This window comes from Schistocerca serialis, chromosome 6 (genome assembly GCF_023864345.2).
Source record: "Schistocerca serialis cubense isolate TAMUIC-IGC-003099 chromosome 6, iqSchSeri2.2, whole genome shotgun sequence".
NCBI lineage: Eukaryota > Metazoa > Arthropoda > Insecta > Orthoptera > Acrididae > Schistocerca > Schistocerca serialis.
This window is the reverse complement of record NC_064643.1, coordinates 117,981,576-118,007,318: the sequence shown is the minus strand read 5'-3', so window position 1 is coordinate 118,007,318 and position 25,743 is coordinate 117,981,576. Positions and strand designations below refer to the sequence as shown.

The window sequence follows — 25,743 nt, the reverse complement described above, 5'->3', positions numbered from 1 at the left end:
CAATGTGCACAATGCGTGAAAGCCGAGTTGAACACGATCGCCACACTCGCCTTTCGCAGCCCAGTAAGTCACCCATAACGGATCATTGTATCTCCATAGGACGTTCCATGGATTACTCTGCCACGGAAACCTTGGCGTTGACGAGATCCTTCTGGGATTCGATTATAAAGGAATCGGTGGAAATACGTTTAGCGCAAGATCTTCTTAATCGTGACGACTGCTTTCAACTGGATAAGGCGTGAGACCATGCGATTTTTTAATTTCTTCAAACAGAAAAAACATTTTATGAGGAATGACACATCTAGTGACATTTAATTCTATTAATTTAGGCATTTGAATTTTAACTTCGCGAGTGCGCATTCCGACGGGGAGCACTCGTGTAGGATCACACTACGCACGTGCCTGCGCGCCTTAGAGAGAACATTACTCGAAGAGAGCGCGGAACTCGACAGAGGCCGCTCATCTAGCGGCTGCCTTTGCGCATGTGTCTTCGCACCCAGTTTTGGTATAAACGTAGCGACATGAAGTGGCAACCTCTATTCACCTCTTCTCTGACCAGTTAAATTCCCGCGGCTCCGCCATCTTCCTCTCTCTCGACCTTGAGGGCGCCTACGATCGTGTATGGCATTCCGGTCTCCTCTTCAAGCTCCAAACCTTTGGTCTTCCTATTAACTACGTCCGTCTGATCGCCTCCTTCCTTTCTCACCGTTCTTCCTATGTCACCATCCATAATACGGATTCCTACACCTTCGAACCCTCCGCTGGTGTGCCCCAAGGTTCCGTCCTCTCCCCCCTTCTCTACCTTCCTTACACGGCGGACATGCCGCCGCCTTCACCTCCCTTACACCTTCTACAGTACGCCGATGACACCTCCTTCCTTGCCCTCGCCCCCACCCTGCAACGCTCCCAACACCTTCTCCAATCCCATCTCGACCGGTTCACCACTTGGTGTTACCAGTGGCTGCTCAAGGTCAATCCTTCCAAGACCCAGGCGATCATTGTAGACCATACGTCCGCTATTTCACAAAGGAAACAGAAATTATTTCTATAACTATTTCTCAATCAAAATCGATGAAACGTATGAATTATTTTAATATGTATGTAAAACTGTACAAACTAGCTGATACAGAATAGCCTTTGCAAAATAGTGGACGTATCGTTGGAAATGTGTTCCAAAGGTGGTTCTCCCACTTTAAGATGAAGATAAAAGATGTTTTATAGCGACCCCAGTATCAGCATTGGGTAGGTGAACTGCCAGTATGGAGTAGGCCAGACGACTGTGGGGAACATTCTCCACGACAAATGCCGCTAACCGGATCGCTTACAACTCATGCGCACCTTACTACTCAAGGGCTTCCCTCAGTGGCGACGGGCCATCGCTGTGCTGGTATTTCTGTCAACTGCCATATTCACAAACGAACCTACGCTTACGAGAGGCAGTATTGTCAGCTTCCACAGCACCCACTTGTCAGCTACAGAGAATCCCTAGCGCCTAGCGGCAACGAACCACAAGTACCGATTCAGCCTTAATGGGAGAGGGGTGGAGGGGGGGGGGGGAGGGTGGTTAATGGCAACCGCCTCAAGGGACCAGTCACGTTCCCACAACGCGGGAGTGAGATGGCGCAGTGGATAGCAAACTGGACTCGCATTTGAGAGGACAATGGTTCACATCTGCTTCTGGCCATCCAGGTTTAGGTTTTCCATCATTTCCCCAAGTCGCTCCAGACTGATGCCGTGTTGGTTCAAAGGTCACAGACAATTTCCATCCCTATTCTTTCTTAATCCGACAAGCTTGTACTGCGCCTTTAATGACGTCGCCGTCGACGGGACATTAAACTCGAATCTTCCTTTTTTTCCCACAATGCATCACGGGCGAGGCACATCTGGGCTTGCTGTAGGTGACCCAGCCTCCCTTGCTGGAAGACGTGCTTTTGGTGGCGTGAATGGTAATGTCGCTACTGCAAGATGGTGCCCCAGCTCATTCCGCTCCGGAGTGTCAAGATAAAACACTAATACGGGCATAACACTTGTACTTGCCTGGTGTGTGTGTGTGTGTGTGTGTGTGTGTGTGTTTGTGGCCACGTGTGTGCTTTCAATCATAGAAACGTACACACTCAAAGATCTTCTACCTTGACCTTCAAATGAGCGTATCTCTGTTGGAAAGCATTTCTTTCCATATATCCATACGACCTTTCTTGTTCCTGGTCTTATCTGGGATTGTTCCATTCAGTTTGTACCCATTTAGCAAAAGCGCCCTGAGCATGTTTACAGGGTGAACCAGAACCCACCGACAAACATTTAGCAGTTGTTTGGGGATCCTTTGTAAGTATTTTTGTGTAAGGGACCCACGGTGTCTGGTGGGTCTTTACAGAGTATTTGCGTTTCGTTTGGTTCCTTGCCCCAATTAGCTTTGTATCTGTACTGCACTGGAAATAAAGAACAACAGTGCCAGTGTCGACGGAATGCCCTGTGTGTCTTGTTTCCACTCTCTCAAGATAGCTGCTGTTTACAACAGTAATGCTCTCGTTAGCTCGAAGCCTTCAAGTTTGCTTTTACTACTGCTTGGCTTTGCCTAGGGTTTTGTTGTCTGAGAGTGTTAACTGTTTGTTAACAGTCAGACGCTGCGGTCCTAATGGACAGGTTTACTGGTGAAGAGCTGGCCAATATGCACCTCGTGTATCGGTTCACTGAGTGCAGTCGAAGAGCAGCACAATGGCACTAGTACGAGTTGTCCTCACACTGCCAGCAGCCACATTACAGCACTTTTGCGGACAGAGGTTGTCGTATTACTCTGAAACAAGGGCGATTGAGGTAACGAACCGAATAAATCATAATTACATTATTACTATGTAACGACCTGCCACAGACTGTGGGTTCCCTGTACCAAAATACTCAGAAGGTAACTTTGAACAACCTCTGCAACTTTGTCGGTTGAGTAGCGGTTCACCTTGTGCAAGGTGTTTGAGAAAAGTAATGAGACTGACAACACTGCGAGCGATTTGGCAACGCTGTGTCGTTCTACTTGTGTAGACTGGTGTGTCCGTCCCTTCCAGATGCTCAGTCCATGTTTCAGCTCTGTACAGCCATCACGCGATTTTTGTGAGTGCCATCAGTGAAGTTGTTGTTTTGTGTGTGTGTGTGTTAATAAAATGGAACATCGAATTTAGAGCAATGTTATGTCATCAGATTTTGCTTTAAACATGGGGAATCCGCGACTGTGAACTTTGAAAGGTTGAAACAGGCCTATGTGGAACATTATTTACCAAGAGCACAAAGTTTTTGCTGGCACAAATCATTTTTGAAGACAGAAAGCATGTTGAAGATCATCCTCTCTCAGCAGACCTTCGACTTCAAAAAGCGACGAAAACGTCTAACGTGTCCATGCTCTAGTGAGATCAGACCGACGTTTAACAAGAGTGTGTGTGTGTGTGTGTGTTGGGGTTTATGGGCGCTCAAGTTTAACAAGGAAGATGATGGATGACATGTTAAGCTTGGAACATTTTCACTGTACATGAACTTTTGATGGAAGTTCTGCACATGCAAAAGGTTTTTGCCAAAATGGTGCCGAAAATCCTCACAACTCAGCAGAAGGAGAAGCGCAGGAACGTATGTGTTGCTCTTCTTGAGGGGATTGCCAATGGCCAAGAATGGTTTTTCCGCCAGCAGGAGTTCAGCTACCGAACCTCCCTAGTTATCAGTGTCTTGCTAGGCGCCATTTTGATGGTACGCTACAGCTCTGCCATCTGTCGGAATTGTTCGAAACATCTGACACATGAAGAAGAATTATCAAATCCGAAGTATCAAGTAAGACTTTTTCCTATAGATATTAACGCCTGTAGAAAAATTCTGAGGCGTTATTTAAGAGTGACGCACGTATTAATTCAGGTACCATCTGTAATTTTTATATCCTACAGTCAGTTTTGAAGATTATGTTCAGTTTTTAATCTAAGGACATGCATTATATGAAATTAAAACGATTTAAGCGTGGCAGATAGATGCAAATGAGTCATACTGCGTAAATATCACCACACCTTGATCATCCAAGAACAAAAAATTGGTTCAAATGGCTCTGAGCACTATGGGACTTAACATCTGTGGTCATCAGTCCCCTAGAACTTAGAACTACTTAAACCTAACTAACCTAAGGACATCACACACATCCATGCCCAAGGCAGGACTCGAACCTGCCACCGTAGCAGCCGCGCAGTTCCGGACTGCGCGCCTAGAACCGCCAGACCACCGCGGCCGGCCATCCAAGAACAGAATCCCATTTCATTAGACACACTTTCGTCACTTTTTGGAAATTAATTCGTTGACTGCAAATTCCTTGTCATCACGTGTATTAGGTATATACTTGTAGGAAAATTGTTAACTGCAATAGTTGTGCACATTGTATATGCAATAGTTTGAGGTCCGACATTCTGACAAACGCAGTTAAGTGGTATCGCAGTAGTACAGAATGTAACAAGACATCAACGATTTAGGTAGTAGAGCGTGGAACTCGGAATAAAGGCAGTCGGCCCTCTGTGCTATTAATGCCTATGTCTCTTTACTGCGGGTAGGAAACAGACACCATTAGTGATTGTGCTTATTATGTACGTAAATCATTATTATGACAATGCCACGCGGAAAACAGTTATCATGAGATGTAAACGCAAAAGTCGGTGCCTAGAAGGAAATGGAACACACTAATCGTCAAATTGACAGAATTTCAACCGTTTAACTACAGTGGTTTATAGTTTCGTTAGTTTGGGCGCACGATATGGACAGAACGAAAAATATGGGCAAAGTAGAACATTTTCTGGCGCATCCAAACGGTTAAGTTTGCAGAAAGCAAGCGCCACAGACCGTTATTCTTCGCAACATGCTGCTGATTTACAGTTGCCAGTAACTGACAACCGTGTACGGCAAATTTGGTCAAATGAGAGACACCTTGCAGAAACCTGCTCTAACACCCAAAAATAAACAGGACAGATCGGAGTTTGCTGAAAAGTATATGTCATGGACTTCAGAATGTAATAAAATGATCTTCAGTGATGACAAGAAGTTTAATTTAATCGAGCTGAGAACAGAGCAACAGGTAAGAATGAGCAGAAATTCTGATGGAAGTGTTACGTCAATCACGCATTGTTTGCTTGAGCTCTAGAGTGAACTCTAACATGTTCACTGAGATGCAGATATCGATGTCTTGCCCTGGCCTGTACGTAGCCTGGATATGAACCCCGTGGCAAAGCTTTGAAGAATACTTGCAGTGCGTGTTTGCCGCTATGGAAGGCAGTCTGAGGCCGTATGTGGGCTGAAAAGTGCGATACAAGGACGGTGGGCGACGATTTTAATGCAAGGTGGTTCAAATGGCTCGGAGAACTATGAGACTTAACATCTAAGGTCATCAGTCCCCTAGAACTTAGAACTACTTAAACCTAACTAACCTAAGGACATCACGCACATCCATGCCCGAGGCAGGATTCGAACCTGCGACCGTAGCGGTCGCGCGGTTCCAGACTGAAGCGCCTACAACCGCTCGGCCACTTCGGCCGGCTTAATGCAAGAACGACAAACACTAATAAAATGAATGAGGAAGAGAATTTTTGTGGTAATTAGGAATAACGGAGGTTGGACAAAATACTAAAAATGCAATAACACAACAGGACAGCGAGAGCTTTTATATCAGTTTCCGTCAAAGAAATCCAATCGCCTTATTTTGTTGCTCGTGTTACGAAAGAAACTAGATAATTTTGTCATGACTGTTTACGTCATACATGTATCTACTACTTTCGCAATAAAATGGATACACTAAGCTACAAACATTGTACTATCACTTTTGTAGGAACTCTGCCTTCATACTGTTTTACACTACTATATATTTATTACCCACTAGCGACATATCAAAATTTGTACCAGACCGGGACTCGAATCTGGATTTCCTCACTTATCGTGAGCGCTCGCCTTAACCACTCTGTCTATCCGTGCACGCTCCCTAGACCGTCCCATACTTCCATATGTCGCACTGTCTACACCCTCTATATCCTTTTATACATCATTGTGTAAGAATGTAGACTGTGCGGTATATGGAATTATGGGACGGTCCAGGGAGCGTGCACAGAAAGCCAGAGTGATTCCAGAATGAGATTTCCACTCTGCAGCGGAGTGTGCGCTGATATGAAGCTTCCTGGCAAATTAAAACTGTGTGCCGGACCGAGTCTCGAACTCGGGACCTTTCGCAGGCAAGTGCTCTACCATCTGTGCTACCCAAGCACGACTGACGACCCGTCCTCACAGCTTTACTTCTGCCAGTACCTCGTCTCCTACCTTCCACACTTCACAGAAGTTCTTCTGCATGCCTTGCGGAACTAGTTCTGTATCCGCAATATCCTTTCTTCCAGGAGTGCTAGTTCTGCAAGGCATGCAGAAGAGCTTCTTTGAGGTTAGGAAGGTAGGAGACGAGGTACTGGCAGAAGTAAAGCTGTGAGGACGGGTCCTGAGTCGCGCTTGGTAACTCAGATGGTTGAGCAGTTGCCCGCGAAAGGCAAAGGTTCCGAGTTCGAGACTCGGTACGGCACACAGTTTTAATTTGCCAGGAAGTTTGATATCAGCGCACACCCCGCTGCAGAGTGAAAATCTCATTCTGGAACCACTCTGACTATCTGTGCACGCTCCCTGGACTGTCCCATAATTCCATATATCACACAGTCTACATTCTTACACAATGACGTATAAAAGGATATAGAGGATGTAGACAGTGCGACATATGGAAGTATGGGACGGTCTAGGGAGCGTGCACGCAAAGCCAGAGTGGTTAAGGCGACCGCTCACGACAAGTGGGGAAATTCCGGTTCGAGCCCTGGTCCGACAAAAATTTTCACATATCAGTGCTGGATAGTAGATCTATACCTAAAACAGCTGGTGTCAAGGAATTCGCTGTCAGCGCATTAATTTCAAAATATTTCGTACAGCTGTGGATCGTCAACAGTGTCTGTTCTTTCAGACATGTATGGAAGTAGGCTTTTTTCAGTTACTTTAGTGGCAATACAGCGTGCAAAAAGGGAAGCGGAACAGAAATTGTCAGTATGATTCAGAGTTACCGCTGTTATTTGTACCTGTGATCGGTGTCATTGGCAGAATGGGTCAGCCATCTTCCTTTCTCTAATGGCACTGTGCTGCTCGCCGGTAGTGCAGGTAAACTTGGCCAAACAATGGAAGAACTTAATAGACAAGATTGAAAGTAAACCTGGAAAACAACTGTAATAGAACTCTGACACCTGGAATGCTGTCTATAAGGACGTTATGTTGCTAGGACTGGCGTTCTCCGCAGGCGTTCAGTTAGTGCGTCGTTAAGAGCGTTGTCAGTTTGTAGGGAGCAGTCAACACTCGTCGAGGTGAGTGCTGGATATTCTGCTACGGAGAGACGCAAGACAGTGACTGACAGATGAAGTACAAGGGGCAGTCAAATGAAAATGAGATAGATACAAACAAAGTAAGCACACTGTTTATTATTTCAAAAGTGATCGCCATAACTGTTAGTACATTTACGCCAATGTGAGACAAGATGGTCAGTGCCTCCATGGAAAAATGGTCGTGGCTGCCTACTGGACTACGGTTGTACCCAATCGTGTACCTCTTCATGGGAAGCAAATCGACGGCCACGAACGTCTTTCTTCAATATGGAAATCGCATGAAGGAGACATCAGGACTGTTGGAGGATGTGTAAGGGCTTCCCAACGAAACTTCTGCAGCGTAGTCGAAACAACCTTGGTAACAAGTGGGCGTTGCTACCTTCATATGGACAAATGCTTTGTCCGAGAACAGCCCCATACATATCTGATGTGTCGACAGAAGTGCCGACACAGTGTTATTGTGAGGGGGCCGATAGGCACGCTATAAGCTCACGCAGAATATCTTGAAGTCTGAAACAGGACGCTCAATGAATTGCTATGAAGAAAAGTACGTTGCTTTGGGAATATTTAACTTTTAATCCGTCATTGGTTTACAACGTTCTTGATGAGACAATTCATACGATAACTATCAAACTATGTAAGGCTAATGGCGCCTTGCTAGGTCGTAGCCATGGACTTAGCTGAAGGCTATTCTAACTATCTCTCGGCAAATGAGAGAAAGGCTTCGTCAGTGTAGTCGCTAGCAAAGTCGTCGTACAACTGGGGCGAGTGCTATCCCGTATCTCGAGACCTGCCTTGTGGTGGCGCTCGGTCTGCGATCACACCGTGGCGACACGCGGGTCCGACATGTACTAAATGGACCGCGGCCGATTTAAGCTACCACCTAGCAAGTGTGGTGTCTGGCGGTGACACCACAACATCCACTAGATAATTTATATTAACGGTAATAATCCTATCACACTTCCTTGAAATACTCCTGAAATTAATCGGGCGAGGTGCCACAATGGTTAGCATACTGGACTTGCTTTCGGGGGGACGACGGTTCAAATCCGCGTGCGGCCATCCAGATTTAGATTTTTCGCTAGTCCTTAAATCCCTTCAGGCAAATGCAGGGATGGTTCCTTTGAAAGAGCACGGATGATTTTCTTTCCCATCCTTGACACCGTCTAAGCTTCTGCCGTATCTCTAATTACCTGGATGGTGACGAGGCGTAACTCCTAAACTTCCTTCTTTCCTTCCTTTCTTAAATCATCTTTACATCCGTCGAGTTTGCACCTTTAAGAGCGACGAGGTTGGCTCTGTCTGCAAGAAAGTTCTGAACCCAGTAACAAAGCTGGTTCCACACTCGGTAAGCTCGCATTTTGCGGTGAGCATTGACGGCTATGCTCTTACTTTAATCCCTAGAGCAGGGTAGTACCAAGGGGGTAGTGAGAGAGACCATCGCCTAGAGTTGAACGTAAAGAAATAGAAGGCTTAAGAAAAAAGTAGGTGACGTGCGTGAGTTCTTCTGCCTCTCCGCCTGAGAGGAGAAGCCTTTTCCACGGCCGCGGCTGCATATGTACTTTGTTGCCATAGGGTCATTTGTCCAAGTATCAACATAAAGAAACGGCTACCGCCAAGCAGACGGCTATCGCTACCACGGTTAAGTGGCAGTTGTGCATTTGATTTAAACAGCTGCCGGCCACACAGATCGCTCGTGTTGGAGTTATCGCGACTATGCTGTTTTTCGCGAGTTTCGGTTGATACTATCTGACATGCAACTAAAAAAGAATTCATGAATAACCCTTCTGTGTGTAATTACTAAGACGAGGTGTGTTCAATAAATAATGCAACAATATTTTTCCGAAACCACATTGGTTTCATTCATAATTCCAGTGCACAATATTATCCCCCACCCTTTTCGCTACAGCAACACCCTGGCGTCTGTAACGGAGGTGCGATCCACGCAGAGAGTTTTTAGTGAGTTTCTTTTGGAGGAAAACCAGAGCACTGCAGATATTCGTAGGTGTTTGCGGAATGTCTACGGACACCTCGCAGTGAACAAAAGGATGGTGAGTCGTTGGGCCAGGCGTCAACAAGGTCGCGCGATCCTGTCCAATTTCCCGAGTGCGTGCTGGCCGGCCGCACACAGCTGTGACTCCTGCAATGTCGGAACGTGCGGACACTCTCACTCGAGGTGATCGACCTGTCACAATCGAACACCTCGCTGCACAACTGGACGTCTCTGTTGGTAGTGCTGACACACTTTCCCACCAGTTGGGGGTACTCAAAGTTTCCTCGCCACTTAACAGAGCCGGCCCGAGTGGCCGAGCGGTTCTAGGCGCTTCAGTCTGGAACCGCGCGACCGCTACGGTCGCAGGTTCGAATCCTGCCTCGGGCATGGATGTGTGTGATGTTCTTAGGTTAGTTAGGCTTAAGTAGTTCTAAGTTCTAGGGGACTGATGGCCTCAGCTGTTAAGTCTCATAGTGCTCAGAGCCATTGAACCATTGAACCACTTAACAGAAGACCATAAAGAGCGCCTCCCCCCCCCCTCCTACGTCCACCTGTTTGACCCAATGAAGGATGTATTCTGCGGGAAGCAGTACTTAGATGATGGTGAGGCTACTGATGCAGCGAGATGTTGGATCCGGCATCGACCAGTAGAGGGTTACCGCGCGGGCACACGGTAAGGTGGCTTAAGGCCGTCGCATTGAACGTAGATTATATTGAAAAAATATGGTTCTGTAGTCAAAATAGTGGGGAATAATATGGTATATTGGAATCCTGAATAAAACTAACTTGATTTCAACAAAATTTGTTGTATTACTTATTGTACGACCCTCCTATTACGAGAGTTGTTAGCCGTTGGTCCTGTAGACAGCTGCACACTGTTCGTGTAAGTTAAGCCATCGTCTAAACAAACGTACGCTCTGCTATTGGTCATCGGCTGCATTGTTCAAGCATATCGTATCGTACTATGACTGGAAATGTAGCGCCAATACTCTGATACACGCTAGTACGTCCAAAGTCTTAAGACTTTTTGCTAATCACTGTGATAAACGTTTGTCTCATGTTGTTATTGTATAAAATTTCAACGACGGTCGGTTTCGCTGTGCCTCATTTCCATTAAACCTACTTACAAAATTAAAATTATTGTTAAAACTGCTTAAGAATTGCGCAAAGGTAGGGGAGAAGGGGCGGTAGTTTGGCAGTTCAACCGAGGGTGCGGCTTTGCTTCGGTGTGGTTCTGCTTGAGACAGGCACTATATGAAGTCAAAACGATTTAATGATTATAAAGAATCCGCCTCGATTACAAATAGAAAGCGGATGTTGATCTAGGTTTCGGTGCGGGTAACCACACCTACCTCGGAACACTTTAAACTACTAATTGCCTAAAGAGGCATGGTCCAACATTAATACAGTAGGCCCAAAATGGCAAAAGTCTCGGATAAAATGTAAAATAAACGGGACGTGTGTATCGTGTCAGTAGCTGTACTCAGCTCAAACGTCACAAGCGTGCTTCCTCACCCCAGCCCTTTCGGGCCTACTGTATTAATGTTGGACCATGCCTCTTTAGGCAGTTTGTAGTTTTAGTGTGTTCCGAGGAAGGCGTGGTTATCCGTGCCGAAACCTAGGTCAACATCCGGCTTCTATTTGCAAATCGAGGCGGATTCTTTATAATCATCAAATTATTCACGATTTCTGACGCGCTGCAATGTTAAAAGTTCTCAAACCATTTAGGGATTTCACTTTGGTATGGAGCCACAGTCATATAAAACTTTTTCAAAGATGTAACCGCCATTTGGTTGTACAAGACGGTTTTTTTTCCACAATCTACATTTCGGTCTTAGGCTATTATCAAGTGTTAAAAGTATCAACTATCAAACAAAGGAAAATCCAGGATGGAATGTAACAATATTATGAAAAGGAAAGATGCTACTCACCAAGTAGCGGAGATGCTGAGTCGCAGATACGCTCGATAAAAAGATTGTCACAAAAAAGCTTTCGGCCAATGAGGTCTTTGTCCTGAGACTGCAGTCATGTGTGTGTGTGAGTTACTTTTGCGCGCGCGTGCGCTTGTGTTAGTGTGTGTGTGTGTGTGTGTGTGTGTGTCGTCTATTTTGGACAAAGGCTTCGATGGCCGAAAGCTCATTTGTGACAGTCTTTTTGTTGTGCCTATCTACGACTCAGCATCTCCGCTGTATGGTGAATAGCAACTTTCTTTTTCAAAGGGTCAACGATCGTTAGACTTGAGTAGAACAAATGTCATCAACAAACTATGTATCTTCGGTTATGTAAACCAATATTGTCAGAAGTAAATACGAGACCATTTGTGTAATAGGCTAATTTACTGGCAATTAGGATGACTTCTTCACCTGATGTGGTTGCACAGCCAAATGGTGGTTATATCTTTCATAAAGTATTTAGGTCTGGTACAGCGACTACTGATGTTCAGCAGATGGTCACATCTATCACACAGTGTAAGTCTCAGCAGCCGTCGTCATTTAACGATAGAATCCCAATTCGCCAGACACGCTATTTGTCAGTTACTTTAGTGGAAATAAAGCGTGCAGAAAATAGAGTGGAGCTTAATACGAGGGGCGTTCAGAAAGTAAGCTCCGATCGGTCGCGAAATGGAAACGACTATGAAAATCCGATAAAGCTTTGCACAGATGTGTTGGGTAGTGTCTCTAGTATAACCCCAGTTAGCATCACGTCGCTCTTCTCATTTCTGAGCTCGCAGTGAGTGCGTAAAGATGTCTAGAAAATAGTGTCTGCCGCCAAGTACGAGGGCCTGGTGAGAAATTTCGCCTGAAGCTATGCAGCTAACATTACATAACTGTCGTGCTGTTTCTTCTTCAAGACAATTCTCAGCCGCATTCTGCAGGGGCAATGAAGATGCTCCTGCATCGTTTTCAAATGGAAATGTGAGATTACCCACAATGCAGTCCGCAATTGTCTCCCCCTGAGTTTCATCTCTGGTCACATGAACCGCTGTCTTTGAAGACAACATTTTGACACAGACAACGAGGTGTAGGCCAGCGTGGAGAATTGGCGGAAAGCACTGGCGGCTGCCTTCTATGATGAGGCTATTGAAAAGTTGGTACAACGCTATGACAAAAGTCTAAGTCAGAACGGCGACTACGTAGAGAAGTAGCTGAAAGGTGTAGCTAATTGTTACAAGTAAAACATTTTTGATGTTCACTGTGGTTTCAATTTGGCAATCAATCGGAGCTTACTTTCTGAACAGGCCTCGTATAATTCACGATTACTGTCATTACTCATACCTGGAGCTCGAGTCGTTGGCACAATGGGCTCGAGAGCAGAGTCTACGCTGGAGGCTGCCGTCGTTCTGTTGGTGGTCGTAGCAGTTTCCGTTGTCGTCGTTGGCACAGTTTCGTCTTCTCGCTCGGATGTAGCGGCTGAGGAGCCCGAATGGGCGATATGCTCCACGACGTACCTGTTCGTCGTAAGGGTAGTCGTGGAACTGTGGTCGCTCACCCTACTCGTCGAGGCCGTAGTCGGCGCTGGAGTGGCTGCTTCGGACTCCAGGTGAGTCGCGCGGGTCGAGGCTTCCCGGGTGAGGTTCGGCCCGGCGGTCGTCGTCCCACTGCCTCGCGTCGTCAGGGAGCTGTCGTTCCGAGCGACGAGAAGACCGTCGCCAGTGCCGGAGCTGGCGTCTCCACTGCTCGTTGCTACACTCATAACCGTCGTCTGTTCCTCGGAAGATGGCGACTCGACGAGCTGTCGCAAGCCAGAGCGGTCGCTCTCAGTGGCACTGGCGTTAGTTGTAACCACTTCATCAGCTGTCCTGGCAGTCGTAGTCTCGGTACGGTCTGCAGGTGTTGGTGGTGCGCCAGTGACATTATTGGCAGGTGTGGAGGAGTCGTTAGTCGACTCAAAAACTGAGAAGAGCCTGTCAGTGTCGCTAACTCGCGGTCCCAAAGATTCGGTGGTCCCATTCGGAGTAGTGGAGTGTGGTTTACTGGTAGTCGTCACAGGTCCGTGGTCTACAACAATGGGGGAAACGCTGCTGGGCAAGTAACTTGTTGGTATGTCACTGGTTGGCGAAGAGACGAAGACGATCGGCGGTGACTGAGGTCTAACAGTGGTGGTGTCTGTGTGAGACAAGGGATGCGTGACGTTCTCAGTGACTGAGCTGAGTGTGGCGTTCTCTGTGAGTGTACTGCCGCGGTGATGCGTCGTCTGTGCCACTGACTCTCCACTCGATGGCGCCAGTTCAGGTCTAAAAGTGGTGGTGGCGTTTGTACGATTGGGAGGGAGAGTAACGTCTTCAGTGCCTGAGCTGTGATTGACGCCACCACTGAGGGTGCTGCGGCGGTCGAGCGTCGTCTGTGCCACTGACTCTTCGCTCGTCGACGCTGGTTGAGGTCCAGTAGTGGTGGTGTTTGTACGAGCGGGAGGGAGAGTGGCGTGTTCGATGACTGAGTTGTGCGTGGTACCTTCGGTGTAGTTACGCGTCGTCTGTGCCACCGATTTTCCGGTCGAAGGCGCCGGTGATGTAATGGGCCCCTCTGTTGCGGCAGTTACTGGCGACTCGGTGGTGACATTGGTGCCCACCGCGCCGACAGTCCTCGCCTTGCTGTCCTCGGATGACGCTTTCCGTTCCGTCACCACCGCAGCCTCCGTCGTGGTAGCGGCAGGCTGCCTCGTTCCAGTCGTCGGCCTGCGACTGGACGTCGTCGTTGTGAGTGTCTCTATATCTTCTTCTAGTATACCTTTTAACCGGTCTTGCTCGTTCACCTTCTCGGAATCCTGGAACAATTAACAGCATCAGTTAGATGATTAACGATTGTCGAATTTTACTGTCAAATGTCAAGATCTTGTACGATCTTCAATAGTTCTGGACAACCAGATGTTCGAGCAAGTGTAAGACTTAAAATACAGAATGTACTTAAAATGTTAACAGGAATACTGAAACCCGACGAAAACCGGTATGCTCAACGAAATGTGAGATAGAATTTAAAATAAGACAAGATAACAAACATGGATAAATGTAAACGAAGTTTCAAGATGTAGCTTTTAGAGCCTCGATTGCGTGTAGGTACACAGGATTAGTGGTGTCGACAGGACTACGTGGCCATCTTCAGATCCACAGCGTACAGGTTACGAAATCTTGCTGTGTGATAAACGGCACATTTGTTTTCGTAGCATCACAACGTACTCGTAATAAAATAAGAAAAAATTATTCAAATGTGTGTGAAATCTTATGGGACTTAATTAACTGCTAAGGACATCAGTCCTAAGCTTACACACTACTTAACCTAAATTATCCTAAAAACAAACACACACACCCATGCCCGAGGGAGGACTCGAGCCTCCGCCGGGACTAGCCGCACAGTCCATGACTGCAGCACCTAGACCGCTCGGCTAATCCCGCGCGGCTAGTAAAATAAGAGTAGAACGTCAAAAAATATGACTGTGTCCCCATTTGGAAGACACAGTCATTGAAGTGCGGAACTTCAAGAAGTGCCGCATATGTCTGGGTTGGCTACAGGGAACATATTTCCAACCAAGACACGTGCAGCACTTCTCGATGTAACACACTTCTAAAACTCTGTCTTACTATGAGGACACAGTTCTATTATCATTTATTATGGCTACATTATGATGGTACGAAAACAAACTTGCGATTTATCCCACAGTATGATTTCATAATCTGTAGGGATCTGAAGATGGCTGCGTGGTCCTGTCGAAGCTAGTAATCCAGAATATCTACTATCGATCAACTGGATTACTAGTTTCTTTACATTAAATTCATTGATCGCTCTCCAGCCGACAATGTCAGGTATTTAAACAGAGATATTTTTTAGCGTTCCTTATCTCAGTCGGCAAAAACGGAACCCTTATTGGGTCACTTTGCTGGCCGACATTCCGTCCGTCTGTTAAGACTCCTTTTTCTCAGGGACGGGGTATGAAGTTGAAATTTACGTCAATACTAATATCTATACAGCTTTGTATTGTAAAAAGTTACGATAAAGGCCACCCGCACGCGGCGGGAGTTTCTACTGCTGATCTTCGTGTTTGCCAAATCCTGCCTTCGCCAGCAAGGTCGCCGCATCGCTTCCCAAGTGAGAACGTTTGGAGCATACTGGGAAGAGCCCTCCAACCAGGTCAGGATTCTGACGACTAACACGGCAGATGGACATAATTTTGCACGGTATCCCTCAGGGGGACAGCCAACAACTACACTACTGGCCATTAAAATTGCTACACCACGAAGATGACGTGCTACAGACGCGAAATTTAACCGACAGGAAGAAGATGCTGTGATATGCAAATGATTAGCTTCTCAGAGCATTCACACAAGGTTGGCGCCGGTGGCGGCACCTACAACGTGCTGACATGAGGAAAGTTTCCAATCGATTTCTCATACACAAACAGTAGTTGACCGGCGCTGCCTGGTGAAACGTTGTTGTGATAGCTCGTGTAAGGAGGAGTATTGCGTGCCATCACGTTTCCGACTTTGATAAAGGTCGGATTGTAGCCTATCGCGATTGCGATATGTCGTATCGCGACAATGCTGCTCGCGTTGGTCGAGATCCAATGACTGTTAACAGAATATGGAATCGGCGGGTTCAGGAAGATAATACGGAACGCCGTGCTGGATCCCAACGGCCTCGCATCACTAGCAGTCTAGATGACAGGCATCTTATCCGCATGGCTGTAACGGATCGAGCAGACACGTCTCGATCCCTGATGGGGACGTTTGCAAGACAACAACCATTGGCGCGAACAGTTCGACGACGTTTGCAGCAACATGGACTATCAGCTCGGAGACCATGGCTGCGGTTACCCTTGACGCTGCATCACAGACAGGAGCGCCTGCGATGGTGTACTCAACGACGAACCTGGGTGCACGAATGGCAAAAAGTCGTTTTTTCGGATGCATCCAGGTTGTGTTTACAGCATCATGATGCTCGCATCCGTGTTTGGCGTCATCGTGGTGAACACATCGGAAGCGTGTATTCATCGCCATACTGGAGTATTACCCGGCGTGATGGTATGGGGTGCCATTGGTTACACGTCTCGGTCACCTCTTGTTCGCATTGACGGCACTTTGAACAGTGGACGTTACATTTCAAATGTGTTACGACCCGTGGCTCTACCCTTCATTCGATCCCTCCAAAACCCTACATTTCAGCAGGATAGTGCACGACCGCATGTTGCAGGTCCTGTACGGGCCTTTCTAGATACAGAAAATGTTCGAATGCTGCCCTGGCCAGCACATTCTCCAGCTCTCTCACCAACTGAAAACGTCTGTTCAATGGTGGCCGAGCAACTGGCTCGTCACAATACGCCAGTCACTACTCTTGATGAACTGTGGTATCGTGTTGAAGCTGCATGGGCAGCTGTACCTGTACACGCCATCCAACCTCTGTTTGACTCAATGCCCAGGCGTATCAAGGCCGTTATTACGGCCAGAGGTGGTTGTTCTGGGTACTGATTTCTCAGGATTTATGTGCCCGAATTGCGTGAAAATGTGATCACATGTCAGTTCTAGTATAATATATTTGTTCAATGAATACCCGTTTATCATCCGCATTTCTTCTTGGTGTAGCAATTTTAGTGGCCAGTAGTGTACATCAAGCAGTGCCAGGATGAGTAACTGCTTTCATAACAGCCAGAGGTGGATCAACGTGTTACTGACTTGCTCAATTTGTGGAGCTCTTTCTCTTAAATAAGTTATGCAAGTTTTTTGAACTTGTAATCCTTTGTTTGTTAGTACATGTACATCACATTCGTTGAAAAATGTTGGAATGTGTGTGAATTCCTAAGGGACCAAACTGCTGAGGTCAGCGGTCCCTAGACTTATACACTACTTAAACTACGTCAAACTAGCTTATGCCAAAAACAACACACACACCCATGCCCGAGGGAGGACTCGAACCTCCGGCGAAACGGGCCGCGGAATCCGTGACATCGCGCCTCAAACCGCGCGGCCACATTCGTTGATTTCTGTCCCATTTGGATAATTCCTTCGTGGCGCGTCTTCTTTTCTTTTTTGTCTCTTACAGAGTATATATGTTATATGGATCTCAATTCATTATCTGTAGTGATTTATACAAACAATGAGTACATCACTATACACAGGCAGTGATCGGAAGTTACAGGAATTTTACTGCAAGGCTGCAGATCCTACACTTGAAAGATCGAATCTACCCTACGCTTTTTGGCTGGAGCGCAGCGGCATCACTGACTGGGCTGCGTCATGCTTCTAGAAGAGTGAGGTTGGCGCCCGGAGATCTTTTGGCCCGAAGAAGAAAGTTAGTCCAGCCTGAGCAAGCCTGCAGGGCAGATCCCAGGAGTTCGTGCCTCGCGCTACAGCATGTAAAAGTGAAGTATTTTGCGGAATGATTATGCTGAAAGTCGCATCAGATTAGAAACGCAAGACGGACGAATACTATGTGTCTGAGTAATGTGAGATTTTGAAGCTCAGATTTGAATTTCGTGTCGAAAAAATTGTTACGTTTGCAAAAGGCCATTGCGCCGGCAATGGCAGACTCATGCAGGCTCCTGATCCGTGACTGGCTGCATTTGTAAAGTGAGCGCAATTAGAACCAGTAGCGGCGTGTCATATGAACTACATGTGGAATAAAATTATCTGTGTCGTACAAAAGTGTTCATATATTACAACCTCTTCATTAAAATAAAAGTATTTTGGATGGGGTAGGGTCATAGAACAGTATGGAAAAATAGATAGGTCAAGCGTCTTAGGCCCAAGTTCAGAAGTTTAATTACTGGTGTACTACCTTCGGAGTAAGTTCCCCCTCTATACCCTGGCTACGTAATCTTCTTACTTTATTTTTTATTTATTTATTTATTTTTTTTTTTTTTTTTTTTTGCCTGTACATATCGACGCAATAGTAACTACAGAGAATGCAGCTGATATTAAGCTTCCTTCAATCTTCTGAAAGCAACATGACAAAACAACCAGCATAATAAACAAGTAGTAGTTTTATGTATCAGTAACCTTTGTTATTCACTAATAGAAATATATAGAAATATATGATATATATAAGCCGCGCGGGATTAGCCGAGCGGTCTTAGGCGCTGCAGTCATGGACTGTGCTGTTGGTCCTGGCGGAGGTTCGAATCCTCCCTCGGGCATGGGTGTGTGTCTTTGTCCTTAGAATAATTTAGTTTAAGTAGTGTGTAAGTTTAGGGACTGATGATATATACAATACAGCTGCTAGACATAGAAAACCTTCCAGGTAATCAGGACACAATAAAGGCTACAAACTATATCCTGCCTGCCTATAGTTTTAATAATTTGCTTGTAAACTATGTTCCATATGCGTTTCCATTCCTCTGATGAAGTACGGGCGTCTGTCACACACAGCTTGTTGCTTTATCAGAACCAAAACCCGAAGGCACAATAAAAATAAAATCTCATGCCAACACAGTGGAACCCCTTAGCAGGCGGTATCCATTATGCATTTTCATTTTATAAAACTGTCCGACTAATCATCAAGCCAAGAAAAGGACATCCGCAGGCCGGAGTGTCACTCCCCTCCCCCCCCTCCTCCCCTCCGAAGAAAAAAGCATTATACACTGATGTCACAGAAGTCATAGGATAGCGATATGCACGTACGCAGGTGGCGGTAATATCTAGTATAAAAAGGCAGAGCACTGGAGCACGCAGGTTGTCAACAAGGCAGTGCGCAAGTTGGTGGTGGTTGTATAACAAAGTGGGCCGTGTTTACATGGAATGGACTGGGTCCTCTGGTCCAATTGAACCGATCACTTACTGGGAGTAGTTATGTTCACCGACGTGGAGACAATTTGCAGCAACTGGATGACAGTGCGCCACAATGTGCCACAATTGTTCGCAATTGGTTTGAAGAACAAGCTGCACAATTCGAGCGAATGATTTGGCTAGCCAGATCGCTCGACATAAATCTCATCGAACATTTATGGGACGTAATCGAGGCGTCAGTTCCTGTACGAAATCCTGCAACCGCAGCACTTTCGTTGTTACACACAGCTATAGAGGCAACGCGGCTGAATATTTCTGCAGGGTCTTCCAACGACTTGTTGAGTCCACGCCACGTCGATTTGGAGAACCATGCTGAGCAAAAGGAGGCCCGACAGGATATTAGGAGATATCACATGACCTCTGTCACCTCAGCCTTGATACACTTTGTTCACAGCCTTCTTCCCTTGGTACCATCTAGTGCCAGTGAACATCGATTTAGTGAAAGTTGGCAGCCACAAAGGAGTGTGTCACAGCAATTCAAATGTCCACATATAAGAATAGATTTTTTACTCCTACCAAATGATTTCCGCAGTAGATGCGTTCCCAATTTGATGCTCTGTCATACCGGGGTTGTCTTTATCGATGGTACTGCTTGCCACCTCCTTTGAACCAGTAGCCTATACGGTCAACGCCTTTCACCGTAATCCTTACGTAAAACCAAGACGTCGTAAAAAATCTCGCGCCGGTAACCGTACCACTCGCCTTAACACCAATTTGTGCAGCTGACCAAGGCCGCTGACTCGCTGGTGGGGGGATGGGGAGGGGGGCTGTGGGGGCAGGAGATTGTTTGGACTGAGACAGCTCCTGAGAGGCAGTTGGTGACGTTATGTACGTTGCGGTATGCGGGCTGTTGGCTGAGCATCGATGAGAATGACCAACATATTTGTAGGACGGTGCTTTTATTTGTTTACCTACAATATTCAAAATAAATGTTGCGTATTGACGAAACTTGACCGTTCTGACCCAGAACCATGCTGTGATATCAATATAGTGGCTTGTTTGTAATGTGATTCTAGTGGAAAAAATCCATATTTCTACCAGAGGAGGCAGTATGTGCAATCTGTGGTAACCGTGTCACCTGTGCTGTGTGTCATTACGGGAGTTGTATTGCTTCATGATGGCTTAGACAACAATCGCTTACGGTCAGGGGCTCCGATTAGTCACTCCAAAGGGGCAGTGAATGAAACAGGTGAATGTCGCTGTTAGTCGAAGTGACGTCTTTCGAATCGGAAACAAGTTTCTGGCGACAGGATCAGTTAAGGATCGTCACGGTAGTGGCCATGGAAGAAAAACAATAGGTGTGCAGGACCGGCATCTGTGTATATGAGTAGACACCCTCAACACAATGCGATACTTCTCCAGCGGCAGTTCCAGGCAGCTACAGAAATGCAGGTGTCGACAGAAATGTTACGGAATAGGCTCCATGAGCAGGGATTGCGTGCCAGAAGGCCTCTCAGGGCTCGTCTACATCGTGTTCGGAGAGGAGCTTGTGTCACATGGGCGTGAAACCCGTCTTTGTGGGGTAGGCAGCGGCGGAGCATAACGCTCTTTTCTGAAGAGACGGGTGTCAGTTTTCACCCTGACAGTACTGATATTCGTGTGTGGAGACAACGAGGATAGCGTTTACACTTCAACTCCATCATAGATCACTACCCTTATCAGGTGAGTTCAGCACACAGCGGTTTAGCTCGCAGAGCTGCCGTGTCAGGAGACAAAAAAGGCTCTTACCCATATTTTGACTGAAATTCAGTCTTGATCACATCATGTATGTTTTAATGATATAGGTCACCGGTTTCGGTTCTTTCTACAAAACCATCATCAGACCTGTGGATGAATTTTAAGAAATACTAGATACCAATCTTTAAATAAAATGAAAGTGTCTAATGATGTCAAAATTTAACAAGATGAAATAAAATTAATTATACCCATGGCTCCCTTAGGATGGTAGGCGGAGCTCTCCTCGCTGCTACGCAGTCAACTGATGGTTACGAGTGCTGAGCACGAGCTTAAATATGCAGAGCCTCCGCCTACTTCCTGTCACACTACTTCAAACTGCCAATCAGCGTTCATAATATGACGCCATCGTCAAAGTATAAAAGTAGGAAATACACTAATAACATAAAATTGATTCATTTAAATGTCTGATTAACAGATAGTTAGTATGTCTACAGCTTATTTATATTTTGGATAAAAACAGTGAACTACGATGTGTAGCAGTTGTGCCCTCTATAGGCAACCTTAATACTATTACAGTGCCAGTTACATCAAAGATGTGAAAGTCCTTGGCGTTGTGGTATATATCGATTATACCGAGTCGCCTACATCACAATTGCATCTTTGTTGGATGCTGCAGAATCGTCTTATTTTACCTGTAGTTTTTATAGCAATATTCTTTATAGCAGTAGGGTAGCAGCCAAGAGTACGTTCCACATAATGTATATCTGAATAACTGATGAGACTGCTGATTAAAATTTTTTTAAAATCATCGATCTAATAGTTTTTATAATAATCAATGTCAATTTAATAAATTTTTTTGTATATATATATATATATATATATATATATATATATATATATACAAAAAAATTTATATATATATATATATATATATATATATATATATATATATATATATGTTGTACAGCATATTTTACATGCATTGCTTTTGCTATGGGTATAACTAGTCTTATATTTAAAAAAAAAACAAAGAGTAGATGCATTTATTATAAAATTTCGTCAAAAAGGTCGTAATAAAATTTTTCGCGAAAATCTAATTGTTCATTGAGCATGTTGTTATTGGATGACAGATACGTGTGCACCAGTTCATGCTACTTCCACTTTATACCGGAGCTCATCCATCGTAGTGGCTCACATACGATGGCGCGCCACTGTCTCGGCAAACCGTGGCTAAATGCTTCCAATGGGGGAGAGGTCTGGAGGGGTGTTTCGACGTAAGCCAGGGCTGCAGGGGCAACAAGCAATCTTCTGTTATTTTGTTGAAAGGCGATGTGGTGGGGACCTCCAAGAATGCCACAGCCACTGGCCTCAACACGTCAGAAATGTAGCGCTTGTTGTCCATATTAATAGCTACACTATGTGATCAAAAGTATCCGGACACCTGGCTGAAAATGACTTACAAGTTCGTGGCGCCCTCCATCAGTAAATTTGGAATTCAGTATGGTGTTGGGCTACCCTAAGACTTGATGACATCTTCCACTCTCGCAGGTATACGCTCAGTCAGGTGCTGGAAGGTTTCTTGGGGAATGGCAGCCCATTCTTCACCGAGTGGTGCACTGACGAGAAGTATCGGTGTCGGTCGGTGAGGCATCGAACGAAGTCGGCCATCCAAAACATCCCAAAGATTTTCTATAGGATTCAGGTCAGGAGTCTCTGCAGGCCAGTCCATTACATGGATGTTATTGTCGTGTAACCACTCCGCCACAGGCCGTGCATTATGAACAGTGCTCTATCGTGTTGAAAGATGCAATTGCCACGCCAGAATTGCTCTTCCACAGTGGGAAGCAAGAAGATGCTTAAAACATCAATGTAGGCCCGTGCTGTGATAGTGCCACGCAAAACAACAAGGGGTGCAAGCTCCCTCTATGAAAAACACGACCACACCACAACACCACCGCCTCCGAATTTTACTGTTGGCACTACAAACGCTGGCAGATCACGTTCACAAGCATCCGCCATACCCACACCCTGCCATCGGATCGCGCACTGTAGCTGACGCTAGCAACAAACTTCACAGGTAGAAGATAAAAACCACAGGAACTTGAGTAAGGGAAGACAGAAGGGTAAGACTTAGAAAAAAATTGGCTGACTTCCAAACATGGTGCAAACGACTGAAAGGAGCAGTGGAAGATGTCATCAAGTCTTAGGGTATTCCAACACCATACTGAATTCCAGCAGTACCGATGGAGGGCGCCACGGCGTTATCAATGGAGAGACGTCTAACAGACGTTAAAGTAACTTCTGGCGTGCCACAGGGGAGTGTTATGGGATCATTGCTTTTCACAATATATATAAATAACCTAGTAGATAGTGTCGGAAGTTCCATGCGGCTTTTCGCGGATGATGCTGTAGTATACAGAGAAGTTGCAGCATTAGAGAATTGTAGCGAAATGCAGGAAGATCTGCAGCGGATAGGCACTTGGTGCAGGGGGTGGCAACTGACCCTTAACATAGATAAATGTAATGTATTGCGAATACATAGAAAGAAGGATCCTTTATTGTGTGATTATATGATAGCGGAACAAACACTGGTAGCAGTTACTTCTGTAAAATATCTGGGAGTATGCGTGCGGAACGATTTGAAGTGGAATGATCATATAAAATTAATTGTTGGTAAGGCGGGTACCAGGTTGAGCTTCATTGGGAGAGTCCTTAGAAAATGTAGTCCATCAACAAAGGAGGTGGCTTACAAAACACTCGTTCGACCTATACTTGAGTATTGCTCATCAGTGTGGGATCCGTACCAGATCGGGTTGACGGAGGAGATAGAGAAGATCCAAAGAAGAGCGGCGCGTTTCGTCACAGGGTTATTTGGTAACCGTTACGGAGACGTTTAGCAAACTCAAGTGGCAGACTCTGCAGGAGAGGCGCTCTGCATCGCGGTGTAGATTGCTCGCCAGGTTTCGAGAGGGTGCTTTTCTGGATGGGGTATCGAATATATTGTTTCCCCCTACTTATACCTCCCGAGGAGATCACGAATGTAAAATTAGAGAGATTCGAGCGCGCACGGAGGCTTTCAGACAGTCGTTCTTCCCGCGAACCATACGCGACTGGAACAGAAAAGGGAGGTAATGACAGTGGCACGTAAAGTGCCTTCCGCCACACACCGTTGGGTGGCTTGCGGAGTATAAATGTAGATGTAGGTGTACCGTGATTGGTCACCCACACAACGTTTTTCCACTGTTCAATAGTCCAATGTTTACGCTCCTTATACCAAGCGAGGCATCGTTTAGCATTTACCGGTGTGATGTGTGGCTTATGAGCAGCCACTCGACAATGAAATCAGAGTTTTCTCACCAACCGTCTAAGTGTCATAGTATTTACAGTGGATCCTGATGCAGTTTGGAATTCTTGTGTGATGGTCTGGATAGATGTGTGCCTATTACACATTACGACCCTCTTCAATTCTCGGCTGTCTCTGTGAGTCAACAGAGGAGGTCAGCCTGTACGCTTTTGTGCTGTACGTTTCACTTCACGTTTCCACTTCACTATCGCATCGGATATAGTGGACCTAGGGATGTTTAGGAGTGTGGAAATCTCGCGTACAGACGTATGACGCAAGTGACACCCGATCACCTGACCACGTTCGAAGTCCGTGAGTTCCGCGGAGCGCCCGATTCTACTCTTGCACTGATATGGAGTACCTGGCAGTAGGTGGCAGCGCAATGCACCTAATATGAAAACGTATGTTTTTGGGGGTGTCCAGCTACTTTTGATCGCATAGTGTATCTATATCAGAGTTGATAACGTTCTGTAGTCAATGGTACCACAAGCTATCCCATATGAGGCTGGCTCGTATGATGAAGACAACTGCAAGCAAGCAACGTTCGTTCACTTCAGAGGCCCCACACATGGATACGTCCATCGTGGTGCTTTACGCAGAACCAGGGTTTGTCTGAAAAGGAGAAATTAATCAGTTCTGTGTGTAGTGGCGTGCTTGCATCTGCAGCCACAGAAAAAAAAAAAAAAAAAGAAAAAGAAACACCAGAGTGTTCATCGTGTGGCTGTACAAGCTGTTGCAGACGTTATCGCACTGTCCCTGTGGATACTTGTCATGCTGGAAACAGCGGTACGTACCCTCTCTTTACAATCCTGCACGGTCCAGTGAACAGTATGTCAGTCCTCTCACGCGCTAGTTGCGTAGAACCATAGAGAACCCGCATGGCGTTAAGTGTGATTCTCCTGAAAGAATAAATCCCATGTTCACATGCACTCTTGGGATTCCGATGAAAGTGATTAGTGGTATCGCGGGACGATAAAGCACAGCCCGGATAGGTCATGGCCATGTCGCTATTGCATCCGACAGGTGCTGGCAGATGTTTTCCCTTCTTACCCCAGGTACAGCACGATCTCATCACAAACGACCAATATTTAAATACCATTTCTGAATGGGAATCTAGCTGTGTACTCCTTCTTTGCATGCCGAATGCAGATGGCATTATCCGTACTGTACTCACATTCTACAGTTGAGCCGAGAGGTCACTCATTTGCACATACAAACACTTCACGCCTATTTGGTGTTTGTTGCATGCCGCCTATAAGCTGTTGACATTTTAATGTTGAATATTGTAGTTACGCTCTTATTTTATTCATCTGGTGACAGTGCGGAACTATACTGAACGGCTTTCTTCTGTAGCTCATGGACGAACATATGTTCACACTATTGCTGCTTCCACAGTCCATGTTGATTTCTAGAGAGGAATAAGGTATTAAGAAGCTAGCATAAAATATGTTCCAAAATTCGGCAACATAGTGAGGCGTATATGCAGTTAATGACTTCTGATGACGCTCTTCGAAGAAGAGAAATAACTGCAGCTGTCTCTAATCCCTCACAAATATTCAGTGCTCTA

At 45.8% G+C, this 25,743-nt stretch overlaps 1 protein-coding gene across 1 annotated transcript in view; it reads right to left on the bottom strand.

Moving 5' to 3' along the window:
* LOC126483762 (membrane metallo-endopeptidase-like 1) overlaps positions 1 to 25,743 on the bottom strand; it is a 302,629-nt gene that overhangs the window by 222,328 nt on the left and 54,558 nt on the right. Inside the window, exon 2 of the mRNA XM_050106909.1 lies at positions 12,663 to 14,151. Coding sequence (XP_049962866.1) covers positions 12,663 to 14,151 — 1,489 coding nt within the window. The remainder of the gene's footprint in view (positions 1 to 12,662; positions 14,152 to 25,743) is intronic.